Genomic DNA, 25,576 nt, shown 5'->3' with positions numbered 1-25,576 from the left:
GGAACCAAGACTTGAACCCAAACATTGGGATGCCCATGCCTAATCCAGTTTCTTATCATGCTTAGCCTTGGGGGCCACCCTTTTATTATTTGTATCCAGCAAAACTCTGTCCCTCAGAGCTCAAGTTTAGGGCAAAGAACTCACACTAGGACAGCTGGGGCCACTTTGTTCCCCTGAGGGACACTTGGACGACTTACCTGCAGTGGGTAAATTTCATTATTATCTCAACAAGTGGAAAGTTTTGGGCTTTGACCCCAAATGGCTAACTGTGATCCCCTCCCTTTCCACTGCAGAGCTATTATAGTGTCAGGTGGAGCAAGAATAGCAGGGGAAAATTAGTTCTTGGAAAGAAAAAACTCATTTCTCTGAAAATACCATTAGTAACATAAGGGGAAGAAAGAAAAGATGAGGGCACAGATAGGGCAGGGCTTAGCTTGAGATATGGCTCCCTCAGCTTTTCTTGAGGTTTTACAAAGACCTACAGGGAGCGTCCATCTCTTCTGGGCTATGATGGAAAGAGATGCTGTCAGCAGCAATGAATTAATAGGTTCAATCCACCAGTGTTTCTGACAGGCTTCCTCTGCTTCTCCCATGAAGTCAAGAAGGTCAAAAGTAACAGCTTAAGTGGGACTGAAAAGAATGCACCCTGATGTGCTCCCTGGCAGAGGAAGAGGGAGTAGAGGGGGTGAGGGCAACCTTGGCAAGATGAGAAACTTATGACTAGGATTTTCTCCCTCTTTTCAGGTTTGTGGAACTTAAATCTGGGAGAAAACTTGGAGATCAATGAATTTCATCCTTTTCTTTTAGAGGAAATAGGTCTTGAGAGGCTTAATTACTTTGCCTCCCCTCCCCACCCCAACTTCTTTTTAAATCTATTCCTTCAGGGGCTTGGTGGTTTCTGTGACTGTTACATTATTGAATTGCCAAACTAGGAACCAAAGTCAAAGCCATTTCTCCCTGGCTGTGTGTTTAAGCTCCAGATGTATTCTTCTGGTCTTCAAACTATTTCTGGAAGTCATCCATCAGCTAGATGAAGAAGATTATGATAGAAGAAGTAATAATTCCTCCCATGAAACAGAGACCCTAGCATGCTTGCACTTAAATCTGGTGGTGTTCACAAGAAACTTAACTTTCCCAAAGCTTCCCTCTAGGAAGTCCAAGATGAAGGGCTTTGATGCTTCCTGGATCATTTGATGCTAAACAGTATAGTGACATCCCCTTTGATATGCCCTTCAAGAAGAGGTTTGCCCATAGGAGTGTCAGATCCCAGAGTCCACAGAATAGGAAGTTTGAGCACAATGGGCTGTTTTGTTCCATACCCACATTAACCCCTTTGCTATTCTTCAAAAAACAAGATCTAGGTCTCAGAGGAGGAGAGAATAAGAAGCACTACTTTTTTTCCTTCTCCTATTTTACTGGCCATGATTGGCACAGGTATGGGCACAGGAAATAATTAAGTGGGAAACTACCTTTGGTCACAACAGTACTAACCAGAAGTATCCTCTGCCTGCTAGGGACCCCTGATTCCTCTCCCTGGAAGGGAGGTGTTTTAGCCTCTTACTCACCTCTGCAGGTCCGGCCATTGGCCATCATGGTATAGCCCTGCTCAGGACAAGCACATTGGTAACTGCCAGGGACATTGAGGCAACGGAAGGTACAGAGCATGCCAGCACTTTGGGTACACTCATCAATGTCTGAGAAAAAGATTTGAAAGCCACATTTAGCAGGGAGCATGAGGAGTCATCCATAGATATATCTACCTTTGCTTCCCCTCTGAATCCCAAGAACATCCCATTCCACTATGTCATTTTGTACTTCTAACAGTCCAATGTTTAAAACCATAACCTGTTTTTATCATTAATTGTAAAAGTCTATTGTTAAATAATTGTTAAAAATTATTGTTAATTAAGTAAATTATAATAATTTATAATGGTTAATTAATAATTAGTATTTCTATAGTATTTTTGGTTTAGAAACTCTATACAAATATTATCTCATTTAATCTTCACAATAATCTTGGGAGGAAGGTTATTATTATTATCCCCATTTTACAAAGAAAACTGAGGCAAGGATTAAGTGATTTACCCAATGTCACACAGCTGTTTAAGACTAGGTTTGAAGTTAGGTCTCCCTGATTCCAAGCCCAGCACTCTATCCAAAGGACCACCTAGAATAGGCAGCCACCATTAACAGTGAACTTTTTAGGTCTAGCATAGTAACCTCCTTGCTTCATTCTGGTGTGTAAAACTCTATCAGAGATCCATTCCTTTGGAGGAGGTGAAACATTTCATTTTCAGAAGGCCAATGCTAAAACACAAAGTCCGCTGGCACAGAAATACATTCAGCCACTAATAGTCAAGAATACTTTAATTAGAATTAATTTATAAGAAAAATCTTAAAGAGATAGATTATAGGAGGGTTTGATAAAGTGATATCCCTTTCCAAAAATTTTTTGTTTGTATTTTTGTATACATATTTTGTGTATGTTTATATAACTATAATATCTTTCTAGATCCAATATTTTTGTGCATATTTGATAAAGGAGGAAATTACAATTCAGAGATGATAAGAAATTTGCCTATCATTATACTGCTACTAAGTGATAAGGCCAGAATTGAAACTAAGGGCTGAGAATCTAAATATGACCCTTTTCACTGTTCAGTCATTTTCAGTCATTTCTGATTCATTATGACCCTTTGTGGGGGGAGGGGGAGGTGTTCTTGGCAAAGATACTGTATTGGTTTCCCATGTCTTTTTCCACCTAATTTTGCAGATGAAGAAACTGAGGCAAACAAGATTAAGCAACTTGACTTCCGGTTAAGATGGCGGAGAGGAGGCTCACAGTTGCATAAGCTCCGCGCTTTCTCTCACTATCCACTTCATTACAAGCCTCTGAATCAATGCTTGACTGAAAAAAACCCACAAATAGTTACCAAGAGAAGCCATCCTTGAGATCCGCCAAGAAAGGTCTGTCTTTACTGGAGGGCTGGGGCGGTTTTAGATCGGGCGCAGGCTGAGGGCAGCGGCAGTGAGAGCACGGGAGCAGAGCTGAGAGGGGGTGGGGAGTGATCGTAGCCGTCTCTGCGGGGAGAGCTTTGCTACAGGTTTGGAACCTGCAGCAAGTCAACAGCCCAGCAGAGAAGCTAAAAACACCGGGGCTGAAGAATACAACCGCAAACAGCTGGACTCTCTCAGGACCTGGCCCCCCCCCCTTCCCCCCCCTCAGTGACTCAGCACGCTTTGGGATCTCAGAGCGCAGGCGCAGCACAGTCCTGCTAGTGCCTCACTGCTGCCACCTGCAGTCTGTAGAGGAAGCTCGATAACACACCCAGCCCCCCCCCAAAGAAAGACTCCAGTTTTTTCTGTTTTTCTTTGGTAGTTTATCTCTGATTAATAGACAGAATGAGCAAGAAGCTGAAGAGGACTTTAACCCTTGACAGCTTCTATACAGATAGAGAGCAGACTCTAAATCCTGAGGAGACTAAAAACAGGCAGTCCCCAGGTGATTCCCCAAAGGAGGAAATCATCTGTTCCTCAGCACAGATGAACCTCATAGAAGTGATTAAAAAGGCTCTCACAAGGGAGCTAGAAGAAAAATGGGAAAAGAGCCTGGAGAAGTCAGTTAAAGAGAGAGTGGATAAAGAAGTAAAATCCTTGAAAAATAGGATTAGTGAACTGGAAACAGAAAACAGCTCTCTAAAAAACAAAATTGGCGAAATGGAAAAAAATTCCACAGAACAAAAGAACTCAATTGGACAATTAGAGAAAGATTTTAAAAAAGTGAGTGAAGAGAATACTTCACTGAAAATCAGAATTGAACAAGTGGAATTGAATGACTCGAGGAGACAAGAAGAATCAGTCAAGCAAATCCAAAAAAATCAAACAATGGAGAAAAATGTGAAATACCTTCTGGGGAAGACAACAGACCTGGAAAACAGATCCAGGAGAGACAATCTGAGAATCATTGGACTCCCAGAAAAACATGATGAAAAAAAGAGCCTGGACACTGTCTTCCAGGAAATCATCAAAGAGAACTGCCCAGAAGTCATAGGAACAGAGGAAAAAATAAACATTGAAAGGATTCATCGATCACCCACTGAAAGGGATCCTAAAATCAAAACACCAAGGAATATAGTGGCCAAATGCCAGAACCCTCAGGTGAAAGAAAAAATATTGCAAGCGGCTAGAAAAACCCAATTCAAGTATCAAGGAGCCACAATAAGGATCACCCAGGATCTGGCAGCATCCACATTAAAAGATCGAAGGGCCTGGAATATGATATTCCGAAAGGCTAAGGAACTTGGTATGCAACCAAAAATAACTTACCCAGCAAGAATGAGCATCTTTTTCCAGGGAAGAAGATGGACATTCAACGAAGTAAGCGAATTTCATCTATTTCTGATGAAAAAACCAGAACTTAACAAAAAGTTTGATCTACAAATATAGAACTCAAGAGAAATCTAAAAAGGTAAAGATTAATCTTGGGAACTATATTTTGACTATATATATGTATAAAGAATACATGTATACCTTGTTCTAGAAATTGATGTGGAAAGGACATTGTACCAGAAAAAGGGTAAAGTGGGGGTAGTACATCTCATGAAGAGGCATAGGAAACCTATTATATCTGAGAGAAAGAATGGAGGGGGATGAATATAGTGGGTATCTTACTGCCTTCAGAATTGGCTTTAAGTGAAAAATCTTAAGACATATTCAATCTATGGTGAAACCTCTCCCATCTCATTGAAAAGTGAGAAGGGAAAAGTGGAAAGGGAAGGAATAAGCTAAGCGGAAGGGAATACGGGAACTGGGAGGGAAAGGGGTAAGATAGGGGGAGGAACTCTAAGGCGGGGGGAGGGACACTAAAAAGGGAGGGCTGTGAGAAGCAAGGGGTGCTCACAAGCTTATTACTTGGAAGGGGGGGAAAGGGGAAAGAAGGGAGGAAAGCATAAACCGGGGTTAACAAGATGGCAAGTAATACAGAATTGGTCATTCTAACCATAAACGTGAACGGGGTAAACTCCCCCATAAAGAGGAAGCGGTTAGCAGAATGGATTAAAAGCCAGAATCCTACAATATGTTGTTTACAGGAAACACACCTGAAGCGGGGAGATACATGCAGGTTAAAGGTAAAAGGTTGGAGCAAAATCTACTATGCTTCAGGTGAAGTCAAAAAAGCAGGGGTAGCCATCCTGATCTCAGATCAAGCTAAAGCAAAAATTGACCTAATTAAAAGAGATAAGGAAGGACACTATATCTTGCTAAAGGGTAGCATGGATAATGAAGCACTATCTATATTAAACATATATGCACCAAGTGGGGTAGCATCTAAATTCTTAAAAGAGAAACTAAGAGAGCTGCAAGAAGAAATAGACAGTAAAACTATAATAGTGGGAGATCTTAACCTTGCACTCTCAGAATTAGATAAATCAAACCAGAAAATAAATAAGAAAGAAGTCAAAGAGGTAAACAGAATACTAGAAAAGCTAGATATGATAGATCTCTGGAGAAAATGTAATGGAGACAGAAGGGAATACACTTTCTTTTCAGCAGTTCATGGAACCTATACAAAAATTGACCATATATTAGGACATAAAAACCTCAAACTCAAATGTAGTAAGGCAGAAATAGTAAATGCATCCTTTTCAGACCACGATGCAATGAAAATTACATTCAACAAAAAAGCAGGGGGAAGTAGACCAAAAAATAATTGGAAACTAAATAATCTCATACTAAAGAACGATTGGGTAAAACAGCAAATCATAGACATAATTAATAACTTCACCCAAGAAAACGATAATAATGAGACATCATACCAAAATGTATGGGATGCAGCCAAAGCGGTAATAAGGGGAAATTTCATATCTCTAGAGGCCTATTTGTATAAAATAGAGAAAGAGAAGGTCAATGAATTGGGTTTGCAATTAAAAATGCTAGAAAAGGAACAAATTAAAAACCCCCAGTCAAACACTAAACTTGAAATTCTAAAAGTAAAAGGTGAGATCAATAAAATTGAAAGTAAAAAAACTATTGAATTGATTAATAAAACTAAGAGTTGGTTCTATGAAAAAACCAACAAAATAGACAAACCCTTAGTAAATCTGATTAAAAAAAGGAAAGAGGAAAATCAAATTGTTAGTCTTAAAAATGAAAAGGGAGAACTCACCACTAACGAAGAGGAAATTAGAGCAATAATTAGGAGTTACTTTGCCCAACTTTATGCCAATAAATTCGACAACTTAAATGAAATAGAAAAATACCTCCAAAAATACAGCTTGCCCAAACTAACAGAGGAAGAAGTAAATATCCTAAACAGTCCCATCTCAGAAAAAGAAATAGAACAAACTATCAATCAACTCCCTAAGAAAAAATCCCCAGGACCAGATGGATTTACATGTGAATTCTACCAAACATTTAAAGAACAATTAACTCCAATGTTATATAAACTATTTGAAAAAATAGGGATTGAAGGAGTCCTACCAAACTCCTTTTATGACACAGATATGGTACTGATACCTAAACCAGGTAGGCTGAAAACAGAGAAAGAAAATTATAGACCAATCTCCCTAATGAATATTGATGCTAAAATCTTAAATAAAATATTAGCAAAAAGATTACAGAAAATTGTCACCAGGATAATACACTATGACCAAGTAGGATTTATACCAGGAATGCAGGGCTGGTTCAATATTAGGAAAACTATTAACATAATTGACTATATCAATAACCAAACAAACAAAAACCACATGATCATCTCAATAGATGCAGAAAAAGCATTTGATAAAATCCAACATCCATTCCTAATAAAAACACTTGAGAGCATAGGAATAAATGGACTTTTCCTTAAAATAGTCAGGAGCATATATTTAAAACCATCAGTAAGCATCATATGCAATGGGGAAAAACTGGAACCTTTCCCAGTAAGATCTGGAGTGAAGCAAGGTTGCCCACTATCACCATTATTATTTAATATCGTATTAGAAACACTAGCCTCGGCAATAAGAGTCGAGAAAGATATAAAAGGAATTAGAGTAGGCAATGAGGAAACCAAACTATCACTCTTTGCAGATGATATGATGGTATACCTAGAGAACCCCAGAGATTCTACCAAAAAGCTATTGGAAATAATTCATAATTTTAGCAAAGTAGCTGGCTACAAAATAAATCCCCATAAATCCTCAGCATTTTTATACATCACCAACAAAACCCAACAGCAAGAGATACAAAGAGAAATTCCATTCAGAATAACTGTTGATACCATAAAATATTTGGGAATCTATCTACCAAAGGAAAGTCAGGAATTATATGAGCAAAATTATAAAAAAGTCTCCACACAAATAAAGTCAGACTTAAATAATTGGAAAAATATTAAGTGCTCTTGGATCGGCCGAGCGAACATAATAAAGATGACAATACTCCCTAAACTAATCTATTTATTTAGTGCTATACCAATCAGACTTCCAAGAAAATATTTTATTGATCTAGAAAAAATAACAACAAAATTCATATGGAACAATAAAAAGTCGAGAATCTCAAGGGAATTAATGAAAAAAAAATCAAATGAAGGTGGCCTAGCTGTACCTGATCTAAAATTATATTATAAAGCAGCAGTCACCAAAACCATTTGGTATTGGCTAAGAAATAGATTAGTGGATCAGTGGAAAAGGCTAGGCTCACAAGACAGAATAGTCAACTATAGCAATCTAGTGTTTGACAAACCCAAAGCCCCTAACTTCTGGGAAAAGAATTCAATATTTGATAAAAACTGCTGGGATAATTGGAAATTAGTATGGCAGAAATTAGGCATGGACCCACACTTAACACCATATACCAAGATAAGATCAAAATGGGTCTATGACCTAGGCATAAAGAACGAGACTATAAATAAATTAGAGGAACATAGAATAGTTTATCTCTCAGACTTGTGGAGGAGAAAGAAATTTGTGACCAAAGATGAACTAGAGACCATTACTGATCACAGAATAGAAAATTTCGATTACATCAAATTAAAAAGCCTTTGTACAAATAAAACTAATGCAAACAAGATTAGAAGGGAAGCAACAAACTGGGAAAACATTTTCACAGTTAAAGGTTCTGATAAAGGCCTCATTTCCAAAATATATAGAGAACTGACTCAAATTTATAAGAAATCAAGCCATTCTCCAATTGATAAATGGTCAAAGGATATGAACAGACAATTTTCAGAGGATGAGATTGAAACTATTACCACTCATATGAAAGAGTGTTCCAAATCATTATTGATCAGAGAAATGCAAATTAAGACAACTCTGAGATACCACTACACACCTGTCAGATTGGCTAAGATGACAGGAAAAAATAATGATGAATGTTGGAGGGGATGCGGGAAAACTGGGACACTAATGCATTGTTGGTGGAGTTGTGAACGAATCCAACCATTCTGGAGAGCAATCTGGAATTATGCCCAAAAAATTATCAAAATGTGCATATCCTTTGATCCAGCAGTGTTTCTATTGGGCTTATATCCCAAAGAAATACTAAAGAAGGGAAAGGGACCTGTATGTGCCAAAATGTTTGTAGCAGCCCTGTTTGTAGTGGCTAGAAACTGGAAAATGAATGGATGCCCATCAATTGGAGAATGGCTGGGTAAATTGTGGTATATGAATGTTATGGAATATTATTGTTCTGTAAGAAATGACCAGCAGGATGAATACAGAGAGGCTTGGAGAGACCTACATGAACTGATGCTAAGTGAAATGAGCAGAACCAGGAGATCATTATACACTTCGACAACGATATTGTATGAGGACATATTTTGATGGAAGTGGATTTCTTTGACAAAGAGACCTGAGTTTCAATTGATAAATGACGGACAAAAGCAGCTACACCCAAAGAAAGAACACTGGGAAACGAATGTGAACTATCTGCATTTTTGTTTCTCTTCCCGGATTATTTATACCTTCTGAATCCAATTCTCCCTACGCAACAAGAGAACTGTTCGGTTCTGCAAACATATATTGTATCTAGGATATACTGCAACATATCCAACATATAAAGGACTGCTTGCCATCTAGGGGAGGGGGTGGAGGGAGGGAGGGGAAAAAAAAAATCGGAACAGAAATGAGTGTAAATATAATGTAATTATTAAATAAAAAAATTTATAAAAAAAAAAAAAAAAAAAAAAGATTAAGCAACTTGCCCAGGATCATTCAAGTAGTAAGGCCACATTTGTAGCACCTAAGTGCTTCAAATCTGGCCTTATTTACTTTTCAATTTCATTTCATCTTTCCTACATCTTTAAAGAATAGAGGGAACACAAACGTTTGCATATAGGATGATCACCTATTGGGTGAATAAGGAAGAGGATATACCAGATGACTTTAGGGATCCGCTCCATTTCCTGCTTCTATGAGATTTTACAGAATTTAGACCTGAGGTCCATCCATTCCAATTGCCCTCCCTTACCCATATTCCAGATGGAGAAACTGAGGTTCAAAGACCTGTAGTTATTTGTCACAGATGATACCATTGATGAAAACCAGAGTCAGGGTCTGAACACAGATTAGAAATCTCCCTTACGTTGTGCTGAACCACTCAGCAGATTTAGATCAAGGATTTAGCCCTTCTTTTATCTGGCTCAAGAAGTAAGAATGATTTTTACATTTTAAAATGAAGTTTTATTGTAATAAGAAGTCTTAGCTTGCTGAGAGTGCTAAAACTGCCTCATGTTCCAGTGGAACATGGAGGAAAGTGATAAAAGGGAAAAGTGGCACAGAAAAGGGAAAGGGGCCCTAAAGACGGGTGGCCATGGGGCACTTTGCCACTGTTCCCTGAATACACAGCCTACCTTTACATGCATGCCCATCCTCTGCAAGCTGGTAGCCTTGCCGGCAGTAGCACTGGTAGGAGCCATAGACGTTGGCGCATTCCTGGCTGCAAGGGTTGTTTTCACACTCGTTCACATCTGCAGCAGAAAGGGGAGGAAGCCAGCGACAGCTCTTACCAACAGGTTACAGATTCAGCAGAGAAAAAACAGATCCTGGGGCTGTTCTTCACTTCCTATTTAACTGGTAGATATCATTATCATTTTGTTTGCTTGTTGTCTCCTCCTTTAGATTGTGAGCTCCTTGAGGGCAGGCATTATCTTTTGATTCTGTGGGGCTTAATAGTGGGTACTTAATAAATATAAGTACTTAGCTAACACATAGTAGGTACTTAAAGGCAGTACTTGGCTGACACTTAGTAAGTACTTAATACATGTAGGTGCTTGATTGACACAAAATAGGTATTTAATAAATGCTTATTGATTGACAAGATTCTAACCCAATGTCACTTTGACACATTCTGAAAAAGCACTGGTTTTCACAGTGGAAAAGGAGAACCGATTGTTAATAACAACATACATTTTTATCAGCTTTAAGGTTTACAAAGATTGTTTACAATGACCCTGCGAGGACAGTAGTCCAGATGTTATTGAAACCTTTAGATGAGAAGCCTTGTCGCTCAAAATTGGGAGGTTACTTGCCTTAATTAAGGCTAGAGATGGGACTCAATACCCAACCAGTGTTCTTTTAACATACCATATCCTTTCCCTTCATTTTACAGAAGAAAACAGGCTCAGAGACGGGAATAGTTAAGGTCACACAGCTTTTTAGTGGTCAAGGCAGGAAACCTAGTCCAGTGCTATTTCCAATGTAATCCTAACTACAGTTCAATGCTTGCATTTCCTATGAAATTGCCATAGCATTTCATTGCTATGAAATAATAGTTTCATTCTATCAAAGTCAACTTCGGTGAACAAATGGGCTGGGAGCTTTAGGTCTGAAGTCTGTGTTGTAAAGACCTCAGTGATATGGGATTAAAACTGAGTTTAGAGTGGTATTTCTGAGTCTGGCAACCTCTCCCTTTTTATACAAAGGGATTATGTCCCAAGTATTGGCCAGTCCTTCTTGCTGACCCAGGCAAGGGGATGGGGACTATGAGGTTTTTTTCCCATTTCACAGCATTATACTTCTTAGCAGAAGAGAGGAGCTAGGAATGAATGAATATGTGGAGTCCAGATTCTATCCCTCAGCACAGGCACAGATATGACTTTACTCTTATATCTCAAGGAAAAATAAGCAGATCCTTATTATTATTACTATTCTCTATCCTAATTACAAGTATATCCCCTTTGAAATGTGAATTCCTTAATGGAAAAGACTACTTTTGTCTTTCTTTTTATCTTCAGGGTTTAGCACAGGGAGCTGGCACACAGTAAGTGCTTAATGAATGCTTGTTGATTGACTTATGGCTTGATTGAAAAGCTGCATCCTTATGCCCTTTGTCCAGGTGCACACAAAGACTGGAGGGAGAAATAAGAGGTTATGGGTACCTTCACAATGCTTTCCATCGAAGGCCAATTGGAAGCCGGAGGAGCAGGAGCAACGGTAGGAACCAGGGGTGTTTTCACAGGCGTGTTGGCACAGGCGTCCTGGATAGCTCCAACACTCATTTACATCTGTAGGCCAAGCCAAGGAAAAACAGACAGACTCGGTGAGACTGGGAGACGTGAGAGAGTGAGCAGATGGGAAGACAGGAACAGGATTAGGAATTAGATACATAGTTTTATAGGTGTAAGGAAGTTCTGAGTGAGGATACTCACTTTGCCAAGGCAAGTTGGCAATTTCTCTGCAATTTATAAAGCACTGAGAAGTTGAGGTCACACAGCCAATTTGAATCTGGATCAGACCTATCTGATTTTGGGATTGACTGTTTATTGACTATGTAGACGATAGATAGATAGATAGATGGGTGAATGGAAAGATGAATGGATAAATAGATGATGAATGGGAAGATGGAAAAATTGATAAATGATGGATGGAAAGATGAAAAGATAGAATATATAATATATAATAGACTAATGGATATGTGAGAGGGGGGAGAGAGACAGGAGAGAGAAAGAGAGGGAGACAAACAGAAAGACAGAGAAAGACACAGAGACACACACATACACACACAGAGGTGGACAGAGACAGAGATAGGAAGAGAGAGGGAGCAATAGAGAAATGTAGAGCACAATACAAGGAGCACTAACTGGATCCAGAATAGAAAGATTTCCATTAGATTATCAGTTCTACTCTTTACTAGCTGTGTATTGGGCAATTCACTTCCCTTCTCTGAACCTCAGCTTTCTCATCTGGAAATGAGTGAGTTGAAAGAGACTTCAACACGTCTCTCAATTTCTAATCTTATGCTCTCAAATAAACTAACATATTTACAAAAGCACTTTTCAAATTTTAAAGCTCTGTATAAATGTTAGCTTTCTTTCTCTCCACTAAGTCATGCTGCTTTTCTATTCAGCAAAGCTGGAAAGGATGAAGATTGGTGAATTAGTCTATTAACCATTCCTGAGTGTAGATGGTGAGTTATGACAAATGAAACCATTTCCCAGATAATTTAAACTAATAATTTTTGGACCTAAGAGATAGTTTTGATAGCATATAGTCCAATCCCCTCACATTACAGATGGAGAAACTGAGAACCAGAAAGAAAAGACTTACCCAATGTTACATAGATACGAATTAGTACAAGATTAAAACCCAAGGCTCCTGATTTCCCACCACACAGAGTTCTTTCCATTAGATCACACAATAATACCATTTTCTCAAGGGAACCAGGCACTGTTCCATTCCCCACTATATAGGTATGAGAGCTCCATGGTATCACAGGAGGAGAGTAGGTATGGATAAGGAGGAAGGTGGCTCTCTGGAATCTCACATACCTACACAGGCTCTGCTGAAAGCATCATATTGATAGCCCATCTTGCAGTCACAGCGGTAAGTCCCAGGAAGATTGTGGCACACCTGTCCCTCTCCACAGCGGTGAACACCTGTCTCACATTCATCAACATCTAGAAAAGCAAATCCCAGGGGATGGGTCAGAGGCAGACATTACCAGTCAGGAGTGTGTTACTTGCTTTTGTTCTGATCAAATTAAGGAACAGATATTCAAATATTTCCCTTCTGTCTCCTGCTTAATCTAGGACATTCTTCATGGTCTTGATGGGTTTGGACTAAGACTCAAACTTTAGTGATTATCTGGTGCAAGCCCTTAATTTTAAAGAGAGGGAAAGGAAGACACTAAAGAAGGGAAGTGACTTGTTCACTGTTTCCTATTCATGTAGCCAACCTAGCTTCTTGTCTCCCTGTCCAGTGTTCCTTCACTATATCACACTATCTCCTTTCCCAAGATTTCTGATTTTCTTGCCAACACTATACATCCTATACTTACTGCCCATAGGTAGGTGAGTATATAAGCAAGGCTGCTTCTTACCTACACACTTGGATCCATCCTCACTAGAATGGTAACCCCGGGTACATAGAAGCTGGTTTCTTTGACAAGTGTAGGACCCAACAGTATTGATGCAATTGAATCCAGGCTTACATGGCTCAGGAAGAGAAGTGCATTCATTAATGTCTGAAAGAGAAAAAACAGAATATTTTGCATCAATTTTTAATTTGTCTCTTTGCTGGTTGTCTTGCTTTAATCCCAAGAATCCTAAACTCACAGAATGCCAGACATAGAAAGGATCTTGGAATGCAATTCCAGAATTTTATGGGACCTTAGGATAAAATATTAGAGCTGGAAGAGAACTTAGTAGACAAATTAAAGCTGGAATGGACTTTGGAACATAAAATATGAGATAGAAGGGACCTTAGAGTACAGAATATTAGAACTGGAAAAGTTCTGAGAAAATTTTCAGAGTAAGAGCTCTTAATCTAGGGAACACTAATGTTTTCAGGGGGTCTATGAACTTAGATGGGAACAACATTATACTTTCAACTAACTAAAAGTTAACATTTCCTTGAAATGTGAATGTAGGCAACAAACCACAATAGTGTTAGCAATATTCATAAACTTATCACCAGTAAAAATCACAAATATTTTTATATAGTATTATAGTTGTAAATATCTAAAAATATCAATCACTACTTCAAAATTAAGGTATAAGATCTGCTGTTAGATCATCCATGATCATAGTCTTCTCATCTTTAATCTGTATTTCAATAATAATTATTTTTCTTTGTAATTCTAAGCATTTAATGGCTATTATGGCTATTAAAAACATTATTCTGAGAAGGGTTCCATGGGCTTTCCTAAAGTATCAAAGGAATTCATATACACAAAAAGTGAAGAATTCCTGAACTAATGAAATCCTTTCATTTAACAGATGAATAAAATGAGACCAAGAGAAGAGAAATGACTCAAGGTCACACAATTGGTAAGTGACTAATTAGAACTAGAATTCAAATCTCTGCTGATTCCCTATCTAGGATTCTTTTATTTATATCACTTTGCCTATAAATGACACATCTATTTACTGCCAGGGACATCAGAAGTTTTGCTTCATTACAAAATGTGTACCAGCTTTGATAACTGGTTTTTGACAATACCTCCCAGTGAGTTACAATCATCTTGATTTTTTTTTCTAAATATACCTTCAAGGGGAAACATATAGGTTCAGATAGCATTTAAAGAATAGCAAGAAGTTCTACTGTCCCATAATATTTCTCCAACTGGCCAGCCATGGGACCTGGAATTTTTATCATTAACGACCCTTTTGGAGTTGAGAAATATTAAAAATCCATGTTAAAAATTTGTATGTGATACCTAGGAAGGGTAATGTATGATGTTAGCATATTATTGAGTTATTATTACTATAACTTAGAAAAGACAATGGCAAAACCTTTACTGGGATGGAATACAGGAGTAGTGTATGGTAGTATATCATACATATACATAGTATATGGTAGTATACAGGGAGGAAAATATCTGGCTCTTGGTATAATTCCTGAGAGGCCAGGTCATATATGAGTGCCCAGACATGTAGCTCATATTTAGAGAAGGCTTTAAGGGTTACAAATCAATTGTATCATGCTCAACCTATGAGGTCAGTGCTGTAAGTATTATGATTCTCATTTTACACATATGGAAACTAAGTCTCAGGGGAGCAAAGTAACTTACTCATTGTTCATACAGCCAATAGAAGTCAGAGCCTGGACTTAAGTATAGCTTATAATGTTATATGATCAGAGATTTAGATGGAGAAGGAACCTTGGAGGCCATATAGTCCAATATCTTCTTTTTAGAGATGAGGAAACTGAGATCTTGGACTTCCCTAAGCTCAGAGAGGTAGAAAATGTCAGAGGTGGGATTTGAATCTAAGTCTGCTGACTCAATGGTCAATGCTCTTTGCAATACACTGCTAATTCTTTTAAGTTAAAGTAAATGTTCTTTTACTACCCTGTAGCATACCTTTTTCTGATCCTTATAATTCTACCTTGGTGAGGTAGGGAGGGAAGGAAGCAACTGTTCTCATTTACAAATGGGAAACCGAGAGTTCCCAGAAGTCAAAGATTTCCCTATCATCTCACAGATATTAAGTGACACTCAGGACTTACACCAAAGTCTTCTAGTCCAAAGTCCAATTTTCTTTTCACTAAACCACACTGTGTATGATAGGTCTGTGGAAAGTGTTTAATTGTATAATGCTGAGATATTGGAAGTGGACACCATCTTGCCACTTTGATGTGTTACTGAAAGCTGGTCCTAGCCACAGTGAATGGGGTCCAGAGCTCAAGGATAAATGAGAATGGGAATGGATGCCCAGGCCAAAACTTCTGGAATCGGTCTGGGAGACTTACCCACACAGTTGCCCTCTGGGTCTTGAAGAAACCCATCCATACAGCGCTGCTTAGATTCACAGTAGAAAGAACCCTGGGTGTTCTGACACACAAAGTTGACTTTACAGCTATGGGTTCCCTGGGTACACTCATCAATATCTGTGAAGAAAAGACAGGAAGTAAACAGACGGTCTCTCCTCCAAAGTGGTCCTGCAAGCACTACTAACAAGGAATGTAGGGAAAGAGCCAAGGGTAATAGAAGGGCCTTGAGACAAATTCTAAAGTCAGGGTCTGAGTCAGCACCTAATTGAACAACTTTTATGGTGTCAGGTCCTGCTTATTTCATAGATTGGTAGCTCTAGAAGGGGACTCAAAGATCATCTAGTCTCTTCCCCTGACTCATTTTATAAGTTAGGAAACTGAGACCCAGAGAGGAAAAGTTAATGTCTTGCTCCATATCAAAAATCAGGCCAGAATCTGGCCTGAATCCCAGGTCTCCTGACACCCTGTCTAGTATTCTTTACAAGACACCATGTTTGTCCCTTCATTGAAAGCACAGGGGTTTGAACCCTTCAGTATTGCAAGGATCTATTAGTGTGGTTGAAATGCCTTTTCATTAGCAGAATGTAACCTCCTTAAGTAATCAATTCAACAATTGTTTAGTAAGTACCTACTATGTGTTAAGTATTTCACTAGGTTCTGAGAATGTGAAAAGAAGAATAAACAGTCCCTGCTTTCAGAGAGCTTACATTGTGTTGTCTGGGAAACAATATGTACAATAAATACATACAATCTATCTCTAATGCTTAATACAACATTGCATATATAATCAATATTTACTAAATAATTATTGAACTAAATGGAAATGAATTGAATTAATCTAGATGTCAATCCCTCTTCGGTTGTAGTAGATGGGCTTGGAGAGTTTTTGCGGCCAAAATAAAATCCATTACCCTATGGCCAATCTGACAATGAGACTCCTATGAAATAATTAGACTGGTTCTGGAGAGACAGATACAGTCCCTCACCAAGTCCATGGTTATTGGATGATCAATCTGAAGCTGAGGCTGATTAGTCCAATTTTCTCATTTTTAGATATGGACCTAAACCAAGATATATCCAGGGACTTTTCCCAAATCACATAGTTAATAAGAATCTGAGCCTGCATTTGAACCAGTTCTTCATGAATCCCATTCTTGAACCTATCCCCTAGACCATGTTCTCTCTCAAAGTTCCTCCAATTTGGAAGCACCTGCCAGAACCTGTATTGCATTGGCATGACCTTCAATGACTCAAGGTCACGACCATGAGCAATGGGTAGTAGATTCTAGTGGAAGACTATTATTCCTTGATATAAATGGATCTGGGTTTTAAATCAGATGTCCTCATCATTCTTCATTTTTTAAAAAAAAATTCCTCAAACATAGCATTAGGAGTGGGAATGAGTGAATCTGTGAATGCAAATTAAATAATCATATAAGGAAAAAAAATCAACCAAAAACCTCTTGCTGAGCTTTGGATCCTTAGCTAAGAAATTGAAGGTATCTTTCTTACCTACACACTCTCCTTCTTTCAACTCGTACCCCGACTCACAGTTGAGATCTTTGTAACAGTGGAAGGATCCCACTGTGTTTACACAGTGCTCTCCTCGGCTGCATGTATGTGTGTCTGTCACACACTCATTAATATCTAGAAGAGGAAAAGGAAACAAGTGAAGAATTCAACAGCTCAGCTCACTACCATCAAAGGACAGTTTCTAAAATCCCAGCAGAATCAAACTGCTTGGATCAAGGTCAATTAGCGAGGGGCTCCCTTGCCAGGATTCTATTGTTGGGTACATTGCTTTGCAAAATCTGCTTTTTCCAGCACCATCCACTTTCAGGGAGTAGGGGTAGCTTCATTGATTATGACTAAACATTATAATTTCCCTAGCTTGACTTGACAGTGAGGGATGAAATTAGTTGTTCAAATTGTGAATGTGGCCCTGGACACCAGAGAGAAGTTCTGGGTGTCTTGATACAGAACAGTGTGGTTGTTTGGAGGAGAAGCTGTGAAATTTGACTTTGTTCACAGTTAAGGCTTCAGGGAGGCATTTTCAGGCTGAGGGCTGCTGACCTCAAAGGCCCTTCAATTACCATCATGAGAGACATAATTGGACTCACATCCTTATATCTGGCCACATCTGGACACTGCAACTAGGTCAAAGGTAAGAAATGTTAACCCAGTGCTTTGTAAAGAGTCATTCAAGGTAGGTTGTCTGACAATTGTCTTTTTGCCAGATCTCACACAAGATACTCAAACTCTCTGCTCTGTCATTTTGCTGAACTGCTCTCCCTCCTCTCTTTGCTTCTTGAATTTCTTGACTTCCTTTAAGACTTAATTCATATCCCACGAGAAGGGTTCTAAAAAGTCCTCTCCACACCTAGTGTCTTCCCTCTGTGTTCATCTTCTATATACTGCACATAGCTTGTAAGTTCAATCCTTCCCTTTTCCTATATCACACATTAAAATGTGGATCCTTCAAGATTAGGGACTGTGATTTTCTTTGCCTTGTAGTATCTGCTGGAAACATGCTAATTGCTAGCAGAGATGTGTGTGTGTTTGTATGTATGAGGGGGATAAAATGAGACAGAGAGAGACAGAGAGACAGAGAGTGAGAAGAAGAAAAATGGAAGAAGGAAGGAAGGAGGAGGAGGAGGAAGAAGAGGAGGAGGAAGAGGAGGAAGAGAAGAAGAAGCAGAAGAAGCAGCAGATAGAAGGAGAAGAAGCAGAAGAAGTAGCAGCAGCTGCAAAAGAAGGAGAAGGAGGAGAAGGAAGAAGAAAAGAAGGAGGAGGAAAAGGAGGAGGGGAGGAGGAGGAAAAAAAAGAAGAGGGATAAATGAGAAAAGTTTTATAAGCCAAGACAATTCCAGACAATTCAAAGAATTGAATGTAAAGAGGAATTCCCTTCTGTTTATTCCATAATGAAGTAGGTAGTATCATAGTATCACTGATTTGGTCTTTTCACTTTATAGATCCCTCACCAAGGTCACACATCATAGGATACGAATTCAGGCTTTTAGACCCTAAATAAAGAGCTCTTTATACTACATTAAGTGAGGGAGGCTTTTATCCCAATGATTTTTAGGGATCTAGATCTTCACCTGAGGGCTAGTGAACAATAAAGATGTCTTCCATTTTTTAACTGCTTTGATCTTTTCTTTATCTTATCCCATTATTTCTAGCCATGTCACCCAGCCATGGAAATAGAATGGCTTGAAAGGAGAAAAAAGAGAGTCATTCTCATGGATGTAACTGTCAAAAGGAGTGCTGGAAGGCCCTCTGATCTCACCTGCCTGGAGAAAACAGTCCCTTCTGAAGGGCCATCTGCAACTGTTCTTTGGGTCCTTTCAGGCCTCTTTTCTGGGGTTCAATTATGGGATCTGGAGAGTAATGGGGCTGGGCAAATAGTGTCTGCAAGCAAGGTCAGTATCAGGATCAGCCTTTTTTAACCTGAACTTTGCAAGGCCCCACATAGCATCTAGGAGAAAAAATCCTCCCAATCCCCAAAGCAGTCAGAGTAGAGGATCCTGAGGCTACAAGTAGATAGTCTTAAAAGTTTCTTTTCTTCTACTATGGCTGAAAGGTATAGTTTTATACAGAACATCTGAAAGTGCCACCTGAACTCCTTGATAGAGCAAAGATGAGAGTAAGGGAGAGTGAGTGAGTGAGTGAGTGTGTGTGTGTGTGTGTGTGTGTGTGTGTGTGTGTGTGAGAGAGAGAGAGAGAGAGAGAGAGAGAGAGAGAGAGAGAGAGAGAGAGAGAAATAGACAGAGAGAGGCAAACAGAGACAGAAAGGGGAAGAGAGGGAGGGAGAGAGAGACAGAGAAACAGAGAGACAGAGACAGAGAGAAGAGGAAGGGTGACTGGGAGGAGAGGGAGAGAGAGAGAGACAGAAAGACATGGGGGGAGGGAGGAAAGGAGAGCAAAAGAGAAAAGGGAGAGGAGGAGAGAAAGAGGAGGGAAAGGAAAAGAGGGAGAGGGAGAAAGGATACGGGGGAGAGGAGTAGAAGAAGGGAAACGTGAAAGAGGGGACAGGGAGAGAGGGAATGAGGAAGAGAAAATGAGAGAGGGAAAGGGAGGGAGGAAGAGAGAGAGAGAGAAGAAAGAAGAGAAGAGGGAGAGGGGAGATAGAATAGGAAAAGAGGAAAGAAGGAGGGTAAAAGGAAGAGAAGGAGGGAGGGAGTGAGCAGAGAGAAAGTGAGAGGAAGAGAGGGGAAGAGGAGAAGGAAAGAGAAGGAAGGGAGAAAGAGGGACATGGAGCAGGAGAAAAGAAGGGAAAGGGGAAGGGAAGGAGGGAAAGGAAGGAGGGAGTCAGGAGGAAAAGGGAGAGGGGAAAGATCAAGGAGAGAAAAAAATAAAGGGGAGGCAAAAAAGAAAAAAGAGGGAAAGAAAGAAAGAAGATGATGAGGGGAGGAATGAGAAATGGAGAAGGGAGAGAGGGAAGATACCAAGAAGGGGAAATGGAAACTTGGAGAGAGGGAGAGGGAAAGGAGAGAAAGTAGAGAATGGGAAGGAGAGAGAAGAAATCAAGGAGACACAGAAGAAGGGAAAAAGAGGAAGGGGGTGAGAGAACAGGTATGAAGGAAATAAAGGAAAAAGACCAAGAAGAGGGGGGATGGAAAATTGGGGAATGAAAGAGAAAAGGGAGAAGGGAAAATAAGAGGAGACAGAGAAGAAAAGATAAGGAGGTGAGGGGAGAGAAAACTCGAGGGAGTCACAATGAGCCCAAAAGAGAAAGAAGCACTAACTTGGAGCAGTGATGGGGAGAGGGCCGAGGAGGCAGAAAAGCTTGTGTGGGTGATTTTCCTGAGTGTTATTTTAGAAATGTCCCTGACTCCAGCTGAGTGGGATGTCTGCATTCTCTTCAAAGAGAATGATGCAATTCTTTTATCCTCTTGGGAAAGAGGGCCACAGCATCAGCTCAGTATAAAATCATTAGAATTTAAAGTAAAAAGGGATCTTGGAAGCCATTGAGTTGAACCCTCTCATTTTACAGACAAAGAAATTGAGGCATAGAGAGGTTAAGTGATTTGCCTGGGGGTTACACAGCAAGTAAATGTCTGAGGTGGGAATTTAACCTAGGTTGTCCCGACTCCAGAGTCATCACCCTCTCCACTATACCAGGCTGCCTTCCGTCTCCATTGGACCATGCAAAATTAGTACTGCTGCAGATTATTCTGAGAGTATGTCAGCCTCTATGGATTCTTACTGGTATGTAGCACCCGAATCATATCTAATTCAATTCTGAATCTCCCATTCTCCTCTGCCCTCAGCACGACACTTAATTTCTCAGCTCGGCTGTGAGAAGTTGACTATTCATATGAGTGAAGATACATTTGCAGGTAAAGGGAACACAGACATTCTGAGTAAAAGAGGCAGGTGAGCCTTGTCTTGGAAGAAGCCCAACTCATAGCAGGAAAGGATAATGGGGGAACCTTCCCTTCTCATCTTACTCCCCTTCCCAAAAAAGGAAGAGGTTGTCAGATCCCTCCATTCTGTTCACAGCATCCCAGTCAGCCACTGCCTCTTGCCTCCTCAAAATATCCGACAAAACTTACCTTCCATGATCTAAATGGATCACACGTCAAGTGGGAAAAGGTCAGGCTAAAACGTAGCCATGGCACTAACCAACCAAACTAACTCAAGACCTTTTCCAAGCAAATTAAAAAATATATATATAATGCCCCAAATTTCCCCAATCAGATCTGTCTGGGAGGGAGCTGTCCTGGGATCTCTCCCCTAGTGGGGCCCTTTATCCTAAAGTCTTTCCCTGAATTTTCCTTTTCTAAACATTGACTTGAGATTACATTTTGTATTCTTGGTCCGGGTGTTAAAACTACTAGTTAGTTCTCTGATCTCTCTCATGGAGCCCTCATTCTCCTAGTTATTAGACTATCTCAAATCAAGCAACAAAAGTCACATTGTTCTCTCTGCCCCAAGCAGAAGGGATTGGTTTTTTCCCCTAAAAAAAGAGAGCTTCTTCAAGTGGGTTAAAGGAGGCTTCCTTTTAAGAGTTTACTCCCAAACTAGATGCAGATGAGATTCTTTTTTCTTGAGTCAGGCCTTCTTTCCAATAGATAGCCTTTCCAGGGAGAAGGCTTGTTTTAAGCCTCATGCACAGGACCTCATGGAGGCCAGGAGAGGGCTAAAACTACCAGTTATCTTTCCTCCCATCTTGCCTGGAATTTACAAGCCACCTTGGCCAGCACCTAAAGTGTAATCTCCTAAAACCCCTAAGGGAAGGTATCTCTCTGGGTATGGCTCCAGTGGTGGGCAGATTTTATTGCGATGACCACTTTTTCAAATGTGCACATATCGACATTATCCAACACCAGAAGAGAGCCAAGACATCATTTTTGCAAGCAAAGTATGGAAGCATTTTGCACGTTTTCCCCCAGAGGCTCAGCATGGAGCCTGAAGCAGTGGCTGGATTGGGGCTTCTGGGGACAAGCAGGCCTTTGGCAGAGACACAATGATTCCTCTTGGGCCCAAAAGGCACCATAGATGCAGAAAATGGGGAGGAAGTAGGGACTTGTGAGGTAGACAGGACAGGAATCGCTCATACTTCACATATTCTACAGACATGGCGGGCAGCAAAGGAAGATGGGAAGACTGGGATTGCCAAGCCATAGGTTATACGTCTTCAGGCACCAAAGGGTTTCCTATTCACATTCTTGTTTGGTCCTTGTCAAGAGTAGGGTGGAAGGCATGCTGCTGGATGTCACATGTACATTCCATTAGAGACACAAATAGAAATAACCCCAAATTTGGGTCCTACCCAAAACCACAGTGGGGAGCCTCAGTAAAGGGTCTAGGATTCTGATTGAATACATGGTTAGCAGAAATCTTGGCCACTTGACTCTGAAAACATCTTCAGAGGGACTTCTAAAGCCTTTGTATGAATCTCAAAATGATAGAATTTGAAATCTCAGAGATACCTCAGCAATTATTTAATTTAACCTCATTCACTTTTCAGAGCATTATAGTGAGGCTCAGATGTAGAAAGAGACTTACCTACCATCACACAGCAAATCAATGCTTCCTCATCCACATAATACAGCTTGCCCCAGCTTCTGATTTCCTCCCACCCTCCCTCTCTCTCTCTCCTCCTCCTCTCCCCTTCCCTCTCCCTCTTTCTCAAGACTTAGTCCCAACTTAAACAAAGCAAAATAAAACTTTGCTCAAGATGAAAATAATTCCCTTCCCCTCCATCTATTTATCTCTGTTTCTCTCCTTCCTTCTTCCCACCTTTCCTCTCCCTCCTTCTTTCTGTCACTGTTTCTCCTCTTCTGTCTCTGTCTCTTTCTTTCTCCCTCCCTCTCCCACCTTTTGCTACTCATCCCTTCTCTGCATCTTCAAAACTAGATCTTCAAAGTCTGAATATCTCAAGATATAAAACTAATAATGGTCTCCTTTGACAATTCATTCCTCCATTCACATAGTAAGCTTTCACGATTTCAGGAATGGATTATATATTACATCTTGACCAAGGTCCATATTGTTTCCTCTAGCATTTGTAATAAAGTGGAAGGCACTGAACTGGCAGTCAAAAGACATGGATTCATATTCTGGCTGTGGAACTTATTGATGATGTTGAGTAAACTCTATAATTTCTCTAGGCTATAATTTCTTCCTCCAAAGAATGAGGGATTTGGATTAAGTGATTTCTAAGTTCTCTTCCAGGTCTATACCCTGTGATTCTTGTGATCTGTACTATATTTTATCCTTTTAATTCCTCCATGGAGCAGCATAAATCAAAGGCAATAAATAACTCAAAACTATTGATTTTGTTTCTTAGTAGTCATTGTAGTCAAAAAGTAGGGGGAGGTGAGTAATCTGATTTAGAAACTCAAATATAGTTTTGGAACCATCTGTACTTTTCACGTATCCAAGCCCAACCTTGGGTCACCGTTTCTTTACTTAATAGTCTGATTCATCCCATCGGTAACCCCAGAAGGGAACCTTGTAGAATAACAAGGTTTCAGAAGTCATTAGTCCACCCTCTACTTCTCCAACTGCTTCCCCTGTCCATGCTTACCTTTGGATATGGACAGGACAACGTTCAATAGCACGCGACATAGCAGTCTAAGCACATGGCAGGATGAGCCACATTGAAATATCATATGCAAAGGAGACCAAGGGACCCTTTAGCATATGAGGGTGGGATGCACGGCGTGGCATAGCATGGAGAGCTGTGATGGGTGATGGTTTGTGGCTGGACAAAGAGCCACTCTTGTCTTACCCACGCATTTCCTATGCATGTTGAGGATAAAGCCCTCGGCACAGATCACTGTATGGTTGACACAATAGAATGATCCCAACGTATTCACACAAAACTGTCTTCGGGTACAATCGTGAGCACCTCTGAGGCACTCGTCCATGTCTACGGCCCCATGGGGGACACAGGAGGGAAAAACAGAAGGCCATTAGAATGGTACTGGAGACGATGGCTGGCCTGTGCTCGCAAACTGAGGGAAGGAAAGTAGTAATGAAGACAACATTGAACCCGGGCTGACCTTGACCATGGCAGCTCTGCCCCTAGGACTCATCAAGGAACTTAGTCTAGCTGGAGAGGTAAGACTTGTCAATTCTCTCAAAATGTCCTGTACCTGTTTATAATAATAGCTAACATTTATATTAAGTTTTGTGAAGAGTTTTACATGTTATTTTATTTAATCTTCACAACTCTGTGAAGTAGGTGCCATTATTATCTCCATTTTATAGATAAGGAAACTGAAACAGAGATTAAATGATTTGCCTAAGGTTCACATAGGTAGTAAGTATATGAGGCAGGATTTGAACTCAGGCCTTCCTGACTACCAGTCCAGCACTCTATTCACTGTCAATTAGTTGTTTCATTTCATTTAATTAATTATTTTGTTTAATTATCTGTTTATACATTCTTTCTCCCCAGTAGAATGTAAGTTCCTTGAGGGTAGGGCCTGTTTTTGCATTTTGTCTTAAAATCCCCAATGATAGCATTATTCTATATATAACTTGTTTGTCTGTAGTTGTTTGCACGTTGTATCCCTCACTGAACTGTGAGCTCTTTGAAGTCAGATGTGGGCTTTTGCTTTTCCTTGTATCACCAGGGCATAGCAAGTCCCTGGCACGTAATAAACTTTCAATAAATGAGTACTGGCTTGACTTAACTTAACTAGCGTGGTGCCTGGAACAGACCAGGTGTTAAAGAAATACTGGCTATAAATAAATAAACAAACGAATGAATGAAAAATAAATATAAATTTTTAAAAAATTAAACAAAGAAATGCTGGCAGAGGTTGGGGTCTGAGGAAAAGGTGGAAGAAGGCGGATGCAGAAGATTAAATGTATCTTTAGCATGTCCTCTGAGGGATGAGGGTACTGAATAGAGATCAAAGAAGAAAGAGCCTTTTGGGGAAGCACATATGGCATTCCTGGGGGGGGGGGGTGAAACCCAACTCAGAGATATGCCCAGAATGGAAGGGAAGACCTGGGAGTCACCCTCTTAGGTCTAAGAAAAAACCCTGCCCATTTCCACCATGGTCTTTTAGCCCCTGAAGAAAAAAGGCCTGAGTTCCCCTTGTCCTATCCTTACACTGCAAAGCTCATTCTTACTCTTCTTCCCCTTTCATATCTTTTCTTTACTGTGTCTGTAGATTCTGTTCAACCTTCTAACATCCTAAGCTCATGGCCCCTGTCCCAACACCCATGGCTAGAAATTGGGGCAGGAAAAAGTGGCTATCAAAAAAAAGAGAGCCATTCTGACCCTGCCTCTTCCTTTCTTCCCTGGGCATCTCCTGAACCTCTCTATTGCTAGTGCTCTCCCCACTAGCTCCACAGAATTACTTCCCATTTCCTTTGGATCTATTTTGAATTTACCCATTTGTATTCATGTCATTCCCTAGCAC

The 25,576-nt window shown here is 40.0% G+C and overlaps 1 protein-coding gene across 1 annotated transcript in view; it reads right to left on the bottom strand.

Annotated features, from left to right (window-relative positions):
* Nucleotides 1-25,576, bottom strand: part of FBLN2 (fibulin 2) — a 151,959-nt gene that overhangs the window by 9,707 nt on the left and 116,676 nt on the right. Inside the window, exons 8-15 of the mRNA XM_051983792.1 lie at nucleotides 23,929-24,069; nucleotides 17,199-17,333; nucleotides 15,666-15,803; nucleotides 13,294-13,437; nucleotides 12,743-12,871; nucleotides 11,354-11,479; nucleotides 9,827-9,943; nucleotides 1,566-1,694 (exon numbers count right to left, since the gene is read on the bottom strand). Coding sequence (XP_051839752.1) covers nucleotides 1,566-1,694; nucleotides 9,827-9,943; nucleotides 11,354-11,479; nucleotides 12,743-12,871; nucleotides 13,294-13,437; nucleotides 15,666-15,803; nucleotides 17,199-17,333; nucleotides 23,929-24,069 — 1,059 coding nt within the window. The remainder of the gene's footprint in view (nucleotides 1-1,565; nucleotides 1,695-9,826; nucleotides 9,944-11,353; nucleotides 11,480-12,742; nucleotides 12,872-13,293; nucleotides 13,438-15,665; nucleotides 15,804-17,198; nucleotides 17,334-23,928; nucleotides 24,070-25,576) is intronic.

Source organism: Antechinus flavipes, chromosome 1, assembly GCF_016432865.1.
Source record: "Antechinus flavipes isolate AdamAnt ecotype Samford, QLD, Australia chromosome 1, AdamAnt_v2, whole genome shotgun sequence".
Classification (NCBI taxonomy): domain Eukaryota; kingdom Metazoa; phylum Chordata; class Mammalia; order Dasyuromorphia; family Dasyuridae; genus Antechinus; species Antechinus flavipes.
This window is presented reverse-complemented; position numbering and strand designations above follow the sequence as displayed.